Source organism: Calonectris borealis, chromosome 16 (genome assembly GCF_964195595.1).
Source record: "Calonectris borealis chromosome 16, bCalBor7.hap1.2, whole genome shotgun sequence".
Classification (NCBI taxonomy): domain Eukaryota; kingdom Metazoa; phylum Chordata; class Aves; order Procellariiformes; family Procellariidae; genus Calonectris; species Calonectris borealis.
The window spans coordinates 21087310-21103630 of record NC_134327.1 but is presented as its reverse complement, the minus strand read 5'-3'; the positions used below and the strand labels follow the sequence as shown (position 1 = coordinate 21103630).

Here is a 16321-nt window from a genome sequence, read left to right as displayed (position 1 = left end):
CGCAGCCTTATGTTTCTCCTGTTCTGTTTCCCCCTCTTTGTTTTTTTGAATCTTAGAAAAATAAGGACATAGATGCCAAATACCTCAAGCAGCATTAAGACTGACCACAAACATATAAAGAGTAGATCTTTAAAACGTTGATTAAAATTCTGACAGCTACTAAAGCCTTGGGCTACACTACTCACCATTTTGCAAATGTTCCTGTACTGTCTATCACGACAACAGAAAGTCTCAATCAAAAAGCTATTAGAGGTGGCAAGGAGAAGATGAAAATAGAAATATCAAACTCACTTTTAGCACTGAATTTGTTTTCTTTGCGTGTTCTACCAGTTTTCTTCAGACAATTATCACAGACAAACCTATTGAGAAAAAAAAAATTGCCAAAAACTTAGCATAAACCCATTATCGGCTAGCTTAAATCCAATGTTTGAACTCATAATTTAAATGTCAGAGTACAATATATTTTTCCTTGGATTTGAACAGCTTGTATCTCTCCCTTTTCGAGGGACTTAAAGCCTTTATAAGCTGGTTTAATTCTGCCAAGCAGTTACACCTCCATTTGTGTTCTGTAGTATACAAATTTACCTCCAACCAGCTTCCATTGTTCAGTAGTTAGAAAGAAACCACAGAAATCTGCATATATGAACAAGCTGGTTTCATGCACATTTTCATCTGAATATACTGAAATGAGATCCCAAACACCAAACGATGTATTTTATTTAGAAATGCTTTGTCCTTTTGTACTCAGTTCTTAAAAGGCAGTGACTGCGTATTAAAAAGCAAAGGCAGAAAGTCTTAATTATATAAACTACATTGGTCTTATTGTACAAGGGGTAAAAAACTAACAAACAACTTACCCTGAAGGCCAAATAATATCATAATGTAATACACAAATCTGGTGCATCTTCCGACCACACTCTTTGCAGTCAACAAACCTGAGAAGGAAAAACAGCAGCCAATCACTTTTGCTGTTAGGCAGGTAATTTTCCAGAATTCAGCACGAAAGGACTTTCCAACCCTCTGCTAAGAATTGAATCAACTTCAGCAGGCCTAATTTATGTGTCAGTTTAAAAAATACTCACTAGAATAGCTTAAATATACATCTATCAATCTCATGTGCAAATAGAGAGAGAGAGAGAGAGAGATAGCTGTAGATATATATAGTAAAATGTACTAGTTTAAAAATGTGAAACGGGCTTTCATGCACAACTTTTTCTGGATCCTCTCCTAACCAGAGTTCTGAGTTTTCCCAGCTTCAAAAAATTCTGCTCAACAATACCTCCACAGATTTAATCTTCAATTGTTGCAACAACCACAAGCTGACTAAACGGTTGCTCAACTTACTGTAAATGTAAAAACTAGTAATTCGTGAATCACTGTGCCAAGAAAACATGTATTAGCTTCTCTTCGCCTGCATGGGTCTGCTGTAGTTTTTTTTTTTGGTCAAAATAATATATCAAAATTCTTTTTTTGGATGGGAAAATGGTTAGAAGTTTTCCCAGTCAAGACTGCAACATTGGTTATGAAGCCAAATGCACTGGGGTATATCTCGGCAGTCTACTTTTAAATGTCGGGGGAGGAGCTCTATTTAGTATTTGCAAATATGAGAAAAGGAATCAGAATGTATTACATATCAAACTGCCAGAGAACAAAGAAGCAGTAAGATAAAATCTCGTTTCAGATAGTTAAGGACAGTAGGAAAAGTAGCACAGCGCTACTAAAGAAATGTTCGACTTGGCTTTTACTGAACTTCCTGAGGGTAATAAACGCAAGGAAGGAGGATGGCTCTTTCCATGGGCTAAGCACTCAGGTGAAGAGAAAAATGTGTTTTAGAAGTCTAGCTAACCCAGAAGAGGAAAATGCAGAGGTCCCCCACAGGTACTCGGGGCTTGGTGTGAAAGGCTCTGTATGACGGAGGGCCATTTCCAGCCAGTTGTGCAGTGCTTTGCAGGAATTACCCAAACAGAACTGGAAACTGCCATTAAAACAGGCTCACATTTTCCTCTTGGATGTCAATGGTAGACATCAAGTTTCATACGTTGTGCTACGAACTCTAGAGAAGGAGTCTGCAGCCTGTTTGGGCAGAGATGGGGGAAAAAGGCAGACTTCTTTATTCACTGCCTGATTTCTGAAGAGCTGGCTAAAAGACAAGTGAAAGCGATGAGATTATCTTAAGAAAAACCAACGCCCTGGTACTTACGGCTCTGGATCTAGTGTATCATTTTTCTTCTTTTCAAACTGATCCTTAGAGATGGTTCTAGAGACAAAGAGTTAATATAAAAACTCAGTAGTACCTTTATATCAGAGGCTGAGACAGTATCATGCTTTTCTGAATTGCAGCAAATGAGCACACCTCAAGTCAGAAGAAAGCATATCAGTATTTATTTTCTATTCAGAGAAAGCAATTCAGTTTATTCTATTTTAAGCTACAGAAAATATTTTTCCCGTGCAAATTAAAAGGAAAATAAGAGATACCCAAGCATACACATAAATTTAAAGTCATAAAGAACACGGGAAGCTATCGTCAGTAAAGCAGCCACCTTCCAAAACAGCTTGTATTCCTCAACTCTTACAGCATCTTATTTTCTGGTCAGGTTAAAGACAAGCCATTGGTTTCATAAAGAAAAGCTGCACTTCCAAAGGTGAGATAGATACCAGGATTAGCCGAAGTCTTTCATTTGAAAAGGTAATGGATTAGTGACATTTATTGACACAGCTTCCATTCCCCCCGCTCCAACCACGTTACCCAGTGCCTGCCACCCCCTGCAACCAGTCGACGGCAGCTCTTGAGCAGCGCAGCCGGACACGAGCGACATTGTTGGGCAGACCAACAGACCCAAGACAGTAACAACCGTTAATCACCTGCTACTGTAAAAAACCTCCTATTAGTAAGAAAGCAGGAACACCACCACCGGCCACAGGGCTCTCCTATCACATCAGGACTACAGGTCATCCCTCCCGTTTACAAAGCGAGAAGAAAGGAAGAGACTTACGTTTGAGGCTGGGAAGGGTCATCACCCAGGGTGACATTCTCCCCCTGGATTTCAGTGAAACACTTCTCACAGAAGTGATACCTGTCAGCAAGAAGGCCATATTTGGGTGAACTGGTCCAGCACAACATACAGCCACCCGAGCACGGAGCCACCAACCAGAGCAGGGCAGATCACCACGACGAAAGGGGGGGCGTTGTTGGTTGATTGATGGGTCAGTGAGGACAATGAGAGGAACAGAGGGGAGGGGAGGGCAGGATTAGAGAACAGGGGAGGGAACAAACAGCACAGACGTAAGAGGTAAGACGCAAACACCAAGACAACACAGAGCAGAAAGCCAAGGCAAAGCACAGATTAGCATTCGGTCTCATTTTATACATTACTAACAAGTCGTCGGGCGTCAAATTCAAAATTTGGGGAGGATTAATGAAGTAGCTACCAAGCGCTACATTTGTATAGGCTTCAAATTTAAGAATTTGGATTTGATTTGCATTACTTAGGAAAAAATTCTTGCGACTGATCGAGTTTCCTTTGGTTAAAAAAACAGCCTGTCAAAAGGCCTTAAGAACACATTTATTACAGATTTAAGTGATTAGAAAATATGCTGAAAGCATTTACTGGTTGTCAGTAAAAACTGTAAAAGCAGAAACACTTGGTTTGAAAAAACCTGTAAAAATATTAAATTCAAAAGTTATTTGACTATAAGATTAAATGTGACCAATTGCTCAGCTAATATTATTTAATATAAATGAAACCAAATCCATACTCTAGACAAACATTTAACAGAAATGCAATTATGGGTCAGAGTTTCCAGCCATTTATCTCTAAGTACAATATATGTATATATGTGAACAACATTTAATATTGTACATACATACAATATATTTATCAGGTACATTAAAAGATGTGGAATTAAGCTTTACAAATTGAATATGAGGCTAGGTACAATTTTTGGTCATCAGACCAAGAGCCAATCCAAGTTATACTCAGCAAAACCAATACTGCAGTTTAATGAACCAAGCTGAGTAAATTGGAATACAACTCTATGAAAATACAATCTGCATTTGAAAAAAAAAAAAAAAAAAAAATCTAAGTTACACAGATTTTTGGGGGTTTTTTTGGTGGTTTGTTTGTTTGTTTCAGATGAACTGGAACCAAAGTTGTCAGGGTCATTTAAAAAAAAAAAAAAGGAGGCTAAATGTTTGGAAAGGATATGAATTCACACATGAACAAAGGTAACAAAGAGAGGCCACAGCTGTAAAATGCAGGAAGGCCACAAAGGATCATCAAAATAAAGGAGCTTTATGGAGGATCAAGAGTGAGAGAGTATAAGCAGCAATGGCAGCACAGTAAAACGCAGTTTTAGTACTCAAACACTAGAACCGTAAGAATGGTAAGTATAAAGGCATCAAACGAGACTCAATGTCACAATGAACCAACAACTTAAGGGATGGAGATTAATAAATATGGCAGCTTCCCCCTTCGAATACATACTCATACACTTAAAACTACTGTAATCCAGGTGACTGATCTCCAAGGCTGTGCTTTCCTGGAGACAACAAAAGCCATTTATAGGCACCTATTGAAATGTATGGATCAGAATTGCCTCCTGCGACACCCTGGCCATCCCGTCTCCACTACACGTTTTCTATACGTGAAACACAGCGCAAGCAAGCGGGAGCGGGTCTTTCAGCAGAGCCCGATGAATCGGAGAAAGACGTTCTGCAGAGCAATCTGCGTCCTCCCCAGGCTGGAGCCAGGTCCGTGTTACCATAGCATAATTTACAAGAGCCTGAAAACTTCTGCAAACTCTGCCAGCTGGCTCAGGCTTCAAGAGCTACTCTGCTAGCCAAGAACCACTTAAATGCAGCAGCAGACTGAATACTCCCCTCTACTGTGGGACTGACACAAAGAGGAAAAAGGTGTATTTTATTCTAGCTAATATAGCCCATACTGACATATCATCCTGCCAGCAGGACAGCTGCAACTTTGATAGCGACCACGTGAGCTAAAATGCCATGGTCCCTGCCCAGAGGGCAGCCTGCCAGCCTACCCCAAGTTAAACTGCAAGTGACTTCTCCTGGGTCAGCTCAACTAGGATTCAACACATCACCCTCCCAAGGAAAACCAAGGCTTTTGGAGCTGATAATGCCACAGAACAAGGCCAGGGGAAAACAAAAAAAATGTATTCCATTGATTTGTAATCGTTGGGAATGATAAATATATTATGGTTATTACAGAGTAATATTACAAGAGAATTTCAGGAGTGGATACTGACACTGCACATCTCACTTACACTGACTTCACTTGCCCCTCGCCCCGTACCACTAAATTGATACACTATCATCTAATAATTAAAAACAAAAACAAAACAAAAAACCCAAACCCAAACATAACAGGTTCAGAATTTTATATTCTTTTACACATTGTCCATGTCCTTTTTTTCTATAATGTGCTTCTTTAAATTTTTCTTCAATTAAAAAAACCCGCTAATTATTTTCCTTACTAACAAGGTTGCTCATTTTAAGAGGCAGATTGGGAAGGACTGAAACACAGGAGGACCCGAACACAGGGGTGTGTAGTCAGAAAAATCGATGGTCAAGGCTCCTATTAATACTTTGCTACATTTAAACAATCCCAGAAAAGGTTAATTCTGATCCATTTTCAGAATAATTTATGGGCTTTCAAAGCACTCATGAAACTGAGCAACGAGGCCGCCTTCGATACTTGATTTAAGTTACACCGCAGAAATCTAACTAGCTCCACCAGCACAGATATTTCACCTTCTGTTCCCGCTGCGGCTGCGGGAAGCTCAGTCTCGCAGGGATGAGCCCTTCGGTTCAGCAGCGTGCTAAGCACGTGCTCCAGCGATCCGCGGATCCGAAGGGGAGCACAGGATTCCACATGCTGCAGAACCGAAGTCTAACGCTAGCAAGAGTCAAGCCTTAATCCATGATATTAAAATGAGGAAATGAAAATTGAAATATAGTGAAAATGAATCACCTAAAGATCGTGAACATTTGTCCATAAAATAACCAAGGTGAAACAACAGCTGTAACTTATTATGAATATGGACCCTCAGAAACAGAGACTTGCTTGTAATTCACGGACTTTTGCATGTCACTACAAATATTCAACAAAACCCACAGAAAGCGTACAATATTCTAGTTGTAACAGTCATAGAAAATCCAAAGAATGTACTTATTGCAATACATTAAAAGTTAAAAGCTTTTCAAATGCAGACTGTTCAGGTGACTGATTCCCGTTTATCAAAAAGTAACATTATAGTTCAATACCAAAGTCCAGAAAATGCTCAATCTATGCATTAAGAGGTGAATTTCCAACTGTAATTAAGTGCATTCAAAGGAAATTCTAAATTAATAATGGATGCTAGTACTGATACAAAATATCAATCAGTCTTCCCAACTGGATATTTACACATGAAGTATATTTTCTGAACACTTACTTTAACCTAAACTTCTGCCTTATTATGGAAGCCAAACAGTTCTATACCAAGTAATTAACTTTTAATCATTGAACTGTAGGTGCCAGGGTTCATTTATTCAATGGTGCCTAAATATTCTTAGTTGCAATTTAGTTACGCAATATGCTGGACTTTAAGTACATCCAATTTTGTCTGTTCCATAAATGGAAAAAGTCAAGAACATTTGACCAATTAAAGGTCTGCTGGAACCACAGAATTTGTTTTTCACTAATTTGCTGCTCGGTTAAGAAAAATCTAAGATTTTAAGATCACTGTCACACGAAACAGTTAATTTGACTGTTTTAGAGCAATGCAGCTGATGAATAAGAGGCTTTCTATGATCTGATAGTCCAAATGCACACTTAAAAATATGGTGATTGATCTTTAGAAATATTCTGTTAAAAAACCTAATCCAAAAAACCATTCATCGCTCGATTTAGTTGGACTGAAATAGAAAACCTCATCCCCCCAAACTCAAAACCACCCCAAATCCCAAAACCCCAACCCTTTCTCAAGACATCTGGATGAGCAGAAATCTACACCTACTTCTGTTCTGCTACTAGCCTACTGACACTTAGACAAACCACCTCCCTTTTATTACTACCCTTTTAGACTAAACTCCATGAAAACAGACTATCACATTTATAATAGGTAGGAACTGAAATATTGCATCACCAAGTCCAGAGGAACCACTGCCCCACCAACCCTGTACTTCTTGCTAGCAACCAACACTGCCTCCACCAAGGAATCCAAATGATTTAATACTAACTTAAATAGGAAAGGTATAACCGAAAGAAAAATGACCCCTTCCTCAATTATTTTTGAAGTTGCTACTCTTTTCAAATATAGTACTACTTGGATGCATAATATGAAAAGTACTTGAAATTCTATCATGCAGAGTTGGTATTTAAGGGTTATTTTTTCCCCCACTTCCAATACCGAAGTCCTATGTCTTTAAATGCATTTTAATTGCTTTATTTCTCTCAGACTGACTTTTTTCAGAGTTCACAGCGGTTATATAAAACCTTTTATGAGAGCTCGTGAATTTACATTTCTCCGCACCAATACTATCTGCTCACAAAGGCCACCTAAGACCCAACATACAATGTAAGAGGACACGTTTTCGTCTCCCACACGGCGCTGCTTCAGCTAGGTGGTACACAACAGTCTTGCACCATCTTACAGCATGTTTGGTGATGTAGCGATCGCCCTAAGAGAGACTAAATGCAAGCACCGACTGTCTGAATTAGTTCTGTAACTTCAGTTAGACAACAGCCTGCTGCGCACTTCGAAGTTGGCAAGACTTATAGACTGCCAAGCCTCTGCAAAGCAATTCATAACTTTGTTTTAAACAGGGAAAAGGAAGTTTGTGTCTTAGTCCATTTATGTTTTGCATTTTTTTGGTGGGGGGGACAAACATCTAAGAAACCAAAACCAAAGCCAAGTTCTAAGTTTGCTTTGTTATTATAGCACTGTTGATTTAAGCATTAAATGGAAAATTAGTATTATAATGTAACAATTGCTTAATAATCATACAAACACCAAATCCTAATATCAATTAAAAAATAACAGAAGCTATTGTTTTCATAGCTTCTCATGGAGTCTCTGGGTAGTTTTCAATGCTAATTCAAAGCTAATTTAAATAGAACTAAGTACTAACTAGGAAGAGAGAACGTCAGTCTTGCAATCAATCACTGCACCCTTTACTTCGCAAATTCTGACACTAATTTGAAAACAAATCCACATACTATTACAATTCTCCCCGAACAAGGTAACATGATTTCTCAGTGCCTTTTTGCAGTTCTGCCCTTCTGCCTCCAGCAAGCCCTGCTGCTCATTTTGTGGAAAACATAGACAACTTCACTTCCACTTAAGTGGTGCGTGGTGCAGCCTAGCTAAGAGCGAGCACTTAAGTACAGTGTGTATCAAGCTGCAGTACAGGAAACTAAAGGGTCTCTTGGAAAAGGACAGCATGCAAAGATATAAAAATAACTTTTTCCTGACTTAGCTGACAAAGGAAAGAAAAAGTTAATAATCCTCCTCCTCCGTATGTGCAGAGAACTCAAAGGATCTCACTTCCTGAATAAAGAAAAAAAACAAAGTCAAGGACTTACCTATTCTGGTAACTGTAGTAGGCAGCATCACGAGGAATAGTACACAACTGCTTGCCGTAGCAGCACAAGGTCTGTGGAGAAAACTCATACTGCAAAACAACGGTGAGAAAAGAAGCTTTAAAATGTAATCTTATGTTAATCGAGTACCTATTAGGCAAACCTGACGCTAATGGATATCATAATACATTGTTATGTTTATCACACTTTTCCAAGCTATTGTAAATATATTAGCACAGCTCTCTTAATTTAATTACAATTATTAACTATACAAGCTAAGAGCTGACCCTCTAACCACCTACTTTAGTGCAACGGACACGGGAAACAAGCAAAGCATTTTAATATTGCTTATGACTAAAAAAAGTGTTCTCTGAGGGAGAAAAATACAACAGTGATAATAGAATAGCAGCAAGAAGGACTCTGTCTACCTTTTTTAGCTCTTAGCATGCTTATAATAAAGCCAAACTTTTACCAACCCTTTCATTCAATACTTAAATTTTTAAAAAAAGAGTATACAAAGCGTATGTTTTATCTGATTAATCAAGCTGAGCTCTTTGGAAGAATATAACTCCATTCCTGGAATACATACCTTGCGCCCACAACAGTAGCCAAGTGATTGCATAACAGGATCAATTTCTTGTTCAAACACCTCCGCAAGTTTAGTGCAAAACTTATAGACCCTGGAAGTCTTGCGATTGTAAAGCCAGGCGTTGTTAAACATCAGCCAAACATCGTCCACGTATTGCCAGGGTTCTTGGTACTGCCCAGTATCCAATTTACGTTTAATGGTTGAAAGATCCATAGGATTCTTCACAATGTCGAAGTAGTCCTTCAAACACACACACAAAACCCTTTATTTTTAAGATGTCAACTGTTCACACTATGTTGTACAGAAAAGATGAAATGTCTATATGAACAAAGACAAAACAGAAAAACATTTTGTATTTTTTTTAATGCCAACTCACCGGAATCCCTAAAAGCTGGGGATCTACAGGCTGTCTAAAAGGTAGAGACTCTGGGTCCTGCCGGTACAAAGCTTCAAGGGTAGGCATGAGAGCCTGGCGCAGCTCCTCAGGTTTGAAAACTGTTAATGAAAGTCAGAAAGGTTAGAAAATTTCCTGCCAGGTTTCCTAACCTCTTGACTCCCCTAAAAAAAAGAACTACGTTAACATAAAAATCTTCAGAGGGATCTCTTGATCTGCATAGCTGATCAGAGGCAAAACCTACAATCAAGAGGCTACTGCACAGCCTTTATGTTTACTCAAATCACAGCAGGTGATAGTCCCAGAATAAGAAGATAGGAACAACTGTAACCCATAAGGATATATACTCTAGAGTATTAAAAAAAAAAAAAAAAAAACCAACTTATCCAGAACCAAATCAATTCAATTGCTTCAACACAGATGAACCTGAGCTCTTCAGAGAAGAGACTAAGCATATTTTCCTCTCCCTCCCTTCTAACCTTGTTTGCTATTTCCAAGCCAAGATTCTTCTAGCAAAAAACACTGTACTGGACACGGCCGAAGAGCCAGCTCTACAAAGAGTAACCAGATGTCTTGATAGCTGGCACAGGAATTTTCTGGCCATAGTATACAAACAGTCCTGGTCTGATGGACTGTTAATTGATTTTGAAAGTGTTAATACTTCCAGATTTATATGCATCATTACAACCACTTGGCAACAGTGGCATGGCAACAGCCATGTTTCTTTCAACAGTGGATGACAAGGACAAGAAAGGCAATGCATTTTCTGAAAAATAATGATAATTTGGAAAGCTCTTTGAACATCTCAGCAGTGTAATTACATTTCTTTCCTTAGGAACAGAGTCTTTAAATAGGGAAGAACGCCTATTATTCAGAAAAAAAGACAACTAAGGAAAGCCAGGTGGCATCTAATATTTATCTACCTTACTGAAATGAGAACGATACCAATAAAAGGGAGCAATTAGGAGTTCTGTAGAAAGCACTTAAATCAACAGGGCTTCGGCCTTCGAGGCTGATCAAATGGTATTTTGCCACTCAAATGGTATTTTGGTAAGATATAAATTGCTTTTGGGGACTTCTAGTTAAAAATCTATGATTCTTTAAAAGGATTTTTTTTTTTCCTTTTTAATTTGGGTGATATTTCTGAGAGGAAGTCTTTTTGTCTCAACTACACTCACCAAAATTACAGGCAAAAATAAAGCAAGACAAGAAATTAAGTTGATACTGCCAAAAAAATTTCTGAAGCATTAAGTTCTCAATTTTTTTAGCCATTTGTAGATGCTGCAGCTCCTGGAAATTGTTAGTCAGGATGAAAATTGTAAGACCATTTGAGTGCACTGCCTCTAACCGGAGAGAGGATTGCTGCTCGTGTACACAACAGGCAAGACACCACCCGAGTCACCTAAACCATGGCAAAGGACTAAGCAAGCTGCCAGACGGGCTTCTGCAAGGGCTTGCCTGACGGATACATCAAGATCTCACGCTGCTACTACTGAACTCAGACTCGCCAGATTAAAAACGAGATGAGCAAAGGAGGCCTACGTTTGTTTTTACAACAACGAATGCAACTTGATGATCATTTCAGCTGTTGCCACAATCTCAGTCCCGATGAAATGGCAATTCTCTTCCGTATGTATTGATACCATATATGCAGGCACTTTCCTATAAAAGGAACCATACCATATACACTCAAAGTTTTATAAACAACTACTAAATTATATTATGGAATGCTCGAGAACAGAAGGAAATACTAAAATTCCATTCATGAGAAAAAGTATTGAGAAAATTCCATTCATGAAAAAAAGTTGCTTCTGGAACCATCTTGCTCTGGCTGAGGTAGTTCATAACCTGATAATCTGAATTATTTCATTTAATGAAATTTTAAGGTCAAAAAGCACCTTTTAATAATCTATTCTGGCCACCTGCTTCACATTGCTTTTAGAATTTTCCCTGTACTGACCCCTATAACAACATACCACTAAGCTAGCGTATCTTTCAAAATAAGTCCAATCTCAATTTGAACCCGATCTACAGAGATTCAGCACAACTTTTGCCAAGTTTCTTAAAGTCTAATTATCTTTGCTGATAAAGTTTACAACCTATTTTCATTTTGAAGTTTGAAAAAGTAAAAACAAAAATCCAGTTATTATTTCGATTTATGACTTCACCTAAAAACATAAAGAAAAGTTACCTTCGTCTTTAGCAGTAAAAAAGCTGCTCTGCCTCTACGGAATATGACTAACAACAGAACATTTGATCATAGGATCTCCCTACATGCAGATTTTACAAGAGAGTTTCTGTTCTCCCCTCTCCCCCTTTTCCACAATTAAATGCTCTCAGTTCTCCTCCGGTAGCTACAAGATCTTTGTAAGGAGCTGGCATCCAGTTATCCCATTTCGTCTTGGATGCGTGGGTGGTAAAAAGGAAAATGGGATCTTTGCCTGAATCATGATGATGTATTATGTGCCAAAGAAGAGTATAATACTACCTTTTTTACCTTTTTAAATTTTTATTTCTTTCAAGCAGAGGAAATCCTGCTTATGATTACTAAGGAGAAAATTCACAAAGGAAGATGAAGACATCTTCAAAACAATAAGGACAATACACCTGAATACCCCCGCCCCAAACCCAAGCCCTTGGAGGTTTTGCATTATTATGTCTTATAAAGAAGGGAAGAAACCAGTAAAATTAATCTTGAAGGTCAAACCTAAGGCAGCCATCTATAACGAGAAGAGGAGACGGGAGCTACCCAAATGAGTATTATACTATTTCTTTTGAGAAGACTTCAAGGGAAGAGGCAAGGAACCAAACCCCTTCCTTTCTTGCTCACATTAGATTCGCAGAAAAAAGGCAAACCAAACCAAACCCTGAATTTGGAAGGGTTTGGTTGCCCCCATTTATGAAGGCAAAACCTTCATGGGAAGAAAAGCTTGCTGAAGGGGTGCCTGCAATTCTCCAAAAAAGCTAAACTACAAAATTGAGCAGACCAGTATCTCAGCAGTATTATCTGGGTCTGTCCTCTGGCCCATACAGTATTTCCCATCACGTAAGTCAGGTTACAGCGTAGTTATGTGAGGTGAGCACAGCCAGGCCGATGGTGTTCAGTACACCTGGATGGGTGGTACAAACAGATGAGATTCCTACTCCACAACATAAGCCACTTGTACCCAGAAAAACACTCCTTTAGGGTCCAGATCAATCTTTTCAAACAGTAAGGTATCAGGCTACAACTCGCTAAGTTATCTTATAGCATAGACTCCACGACACTTCCAACTGCGAGCCTTCCCCTGAGCAGCGCCAGCACGTATCTGCTACGTCCCAGGGTACTGTGGGGTGCACCTCAGGAATCTGACCGCACGGGAAGGAAAAAGAGTTTCCGATACTTTTGTAACGCATGAAAAACTCCAGATGAGTCTCATAAGCAGTTTTAAAATATCCTATAACCCTTAAGCACACTTCACAGTATTTACTCTCGAATACCTCTTTGTTTATTTAGCATTTTAATACAAACGCTCTATTAAAGTTGGAAAAACTACTCAGTGAGAAAACGTCACCATTTAAAATTGTATATGCTGTTGTACCTGCCCACGCTGCACATGTATTATACTATACGGTTACTTAGTGACAGTATTTTTAAGACAAAGTTGTGTTACTAAATGAGGTATTGGAAATAGGTAGTAACCCAGACTGAATCAGCAGAACGACAGTGCAGCTTTTCCATGGATTACTTCTGCAAGAACCTTCCTCTTTCAACCACTCGCCTCGATTTACTTGCAAGCACACTCTTTCTAACAAGCAGCAATGATTCTTTCCACTGGGAATATAACTGGTTTATAAATGCTAATAAGCTTTCCACTCCCTATGTTACATTTTGTTCGAAATAGGCTCTGCCAGTTAGTTCCGCAGTGCACTCTCATTTGGCTGGCCCACTGTGCTACAAACCGAAAATACAATCTACAGGAAAATGTGTTTCATAGCGTTTTATTATAAAAAGATTATGTTTAGTAATTAAATGCAACCCAAGGCATATACAAGAAATCAAGATTCAAGTTGCACAAACTTTAAAACTTTATGATTTCTTGATGACATTCTAGAAAACATGCTCCCGTAATGTCCTCCTAATGGAGTTATATGCAGTTTGCTTTGCACGGGAAGAAGAAAAAAAAGTCATGAAATGGATCATCACTTTCCCTTTTTTGAGATTTGCAGCATGTTGAAAGCTTACCTTTGGCCAAAACCTAAAAACTAGCCAGAGAAAACATCATCTCAAAAAACAGGATGCTAAGAGACGGAGATCTCTAAACAGCTGAGGTTTTTCAGTCCAAAAACTTATCTTGCAGGCTCCTACACAGTCTGCACTACAAATGGCGTAACTCCTTCTTGCCCGTTTTCTTTAAGAATCGTATTCATTTACTTCTTACTAACCCAAGGCATGCAATCATTTATGTAAGTCCATTCAAGATCTGTAATGCCATCAAGTTTCCTTTTGGAAAAATATACAGTATACATATACAGCCACACCTAAACCTATGCTAACACTGTAGATTAATTTAAGGGACTACAGACCTAGTATTTCTGAGGAGAAAGCCTTCAAATGAACACTACACTGGAAACTACACAGGACTTCCAAGTTTCAGGCTATTGCAGCAGACCAGCCTTGGAGGAACACAGATTCAGGAGAAGACTTCAAGCACCTGATTCTCACAGAAGTGAAGGTTAAAACTCAGTATGAAGGCAGCGTGTGCAGCCTCTAACGGAAAAGCAAAGCAATGGATATTCTTGGTTACTGAGAGCACTCTATCTACACTAAGCTCCCTTGAAAAAGCACTGTCCAAGATGTACAGGGAGAGATATATATAATTTCTCCAGCAATCACTGCCTTACTACCTTGGTCTTTCTGGGCAGAAACTGGAAGCTGTGAGAAGGCTGCTGGGATCACGACCACAATGACATGCTCTTCTCACCTGTGATTCATGTAACATTAAAGGAATGCTAAAATAAAGTACACAAGAAAAACTCAGTTTTCGTACACATACTTTTTTTGCGGGGCTGAGATGGCGATGTGGATTGCGAAGTGGTTCCATTAGTGCCGCTCTCCTCTTCCTCTTTAGCATCTACTTTTATTTCAGGCTTCTTTTCTTCTATTTCCATTGGCTCCTGTTTCAGTTCTGTTCCATCTGTTTCTTCTTTTGTTTGTGAAGATCCTTGTAAATCCTCCTCCACCTTAAGAAAGGATGCAACGAGATGCACTATTACACTTATGACCCAAACTTGAGTTATCAAAATATTAGTTTGAGATTGTCAAAGCACTCCATGGCTTTCCTCAGGACAGTTACTTTCCAGTAACTACCCTCCTCTCGCCCCTTAGCTCACCAATTCAGACACATCATTAAGTGCTTTTATATCTATCACTGCTTTCAGTTAAGCTGTATAGAATCTCATTTACCTCAGTCTTAGCTTCCACTTGTGTCTCACTAGTCTCTGGCTCAGTTTCTTCAGTTTTAACTTCTGATTTGCTTTCTAGCATTGGTGCATCTGGTCCTAGTTGCTGGGAATTCGTATCAGCACTAGCAACTGAGGCAGGGGTGGGGACCCTGTTATCAATACTAGCTGCTGCCTGGGATAGCTGTTGTAAAAACAGTACAAAAGAAAGACACTGCATATATAGAAATATTTTCCTTTACTAAAAATGAACAGCACAAAAGAGACATGAGATGATATTCTAAAACAGTGCAGAACATGGATACAGGAGCTCACTGTAGCCAAGTTTCGATATAACACATTTAATAACTCTGCTTTACAGAGGAGAAGCCAAGGGAGAATTCTGGCCCAAAGAGGCTTCTTTTACAGAGAAAACACCTGCCCAGTAGAACACCGTACATTCCTTGACACGTGCATTCATCCTGACTAAAGCTTAAAAGAAAAAATTTATGCAACTTTCATAATCAAAAAAGACCGATTCTGATTAAGGCCAAATACAGTATTAGGCCTGTTATGCCTCATCTTTCTGCACACTGCTGCCGTTTTTACTTTGAGCAGTTCGAAGTCATTCGATACGCCCCCCTCCTTCAAACAGTGCTGAGAACATCTGAACACACAGATTGACAACTATGGGCTCTATACATTCACGACATGGTGCTATACAAAGGGAAAACTCTTGTGGAATGCCACTACACAAGAAAAACGCAACTAGCTGGTACTTACTGGAGTGCCAGGTGGCTGTGCCTGCACAGATGTTGGCTGCTGCTGAGATGGTTGTGGGGTTGGCACAGACTGGGGTTGAACCGGGGTCTGAGGTTGCGGTGTGACTTGAGCCTGTGCCGCAGTCTGCCCTGTCGGCGTGCTTTGTGTCTGTGTCGCGTTTGGAACTGAACCCGGTGTCGGTGTTGGCGTTTGTCCTGAAGATGAGACCGGTGTCGATGGCTGAGTGGGTGCTGCTGGCTGAGGAGGAGTCATTCCAGTTGGTGTTTGGTGCTGAATAGGTGGCATCCCAGCAGCAGTGGACACAGGAGGTGTAGTCTGATGTAGAGGTGGCTGGGTCACTGGTGGGCACGGTAACTGCCCACTCTGCGGTCCTAGCATGTTCATGGAGTTGGGAAGAGCAGCACTGGGAACCTGCCCCTGCTAGAGAGAGGGATTGTCTTACAGGCACGTGACTCCCAAAACTCTGGGAATCGCACTTATCCTTTAAATCACAGCACTGAAATCTTCCTTAACAGAATACTGTAAGTCTAAACATGAGATCAGCTATAA

The 16321-nt window shown here is 39.5% G+C and overlaps 1 protein-coding gene across 13 annotated transcripts in view; it reads right to left on the bottom strand.

Moving 5' to 3' along the window:
- The window catches only part of CREBBP (CREB binding lysine acetyltransferase), a 96502-nt gene that overhangs the window by 16888 nt on the left and 63293 nt on the right, over positions 1–16321 (bottom strand). For 6 of the 13 annotated variants that reach the window (XM_075165933.1, XM_075165938.1, XM_075165926.1 and 3 more), the window contains 10 exons: positions 15773–16192; positions 15015–15194; positions 14605–14791; positions 9551–9669; positions 9175–9414; positions 8589–8677; positions 2994–3104; positions 2201–2257; positions 858–935; positions 292–359 (listed from right to left, as the gene is read on the bottom strand). In XM_075165933.1, coding sequence (XP_075022034.1) covers positions 292–359; positions 858–935; positions 2201–2257; positions 2994–3104; positions 8589–8677; positions 9175–9414; positions 9551–9669; positions 14605–14791; positions 15015–15194; positions 15773–16192 — 1549 coding nt within the window. The remainder of the gene's footprint in view (positions 1–291; positions 360–857; positions 936–2200; positions 2258–2993; positions 3105–8588; positions 8678–9174; positions 9415–9550; positions 9670–14604; positions 14792–15014; positions 15195–15772; positions 16193–16321) is intronic. The other 7 variants (XM_075165927.1, XM_075165931.1, XM_075165928.1 and 4 more) reach the window with 7 other exon arrangements.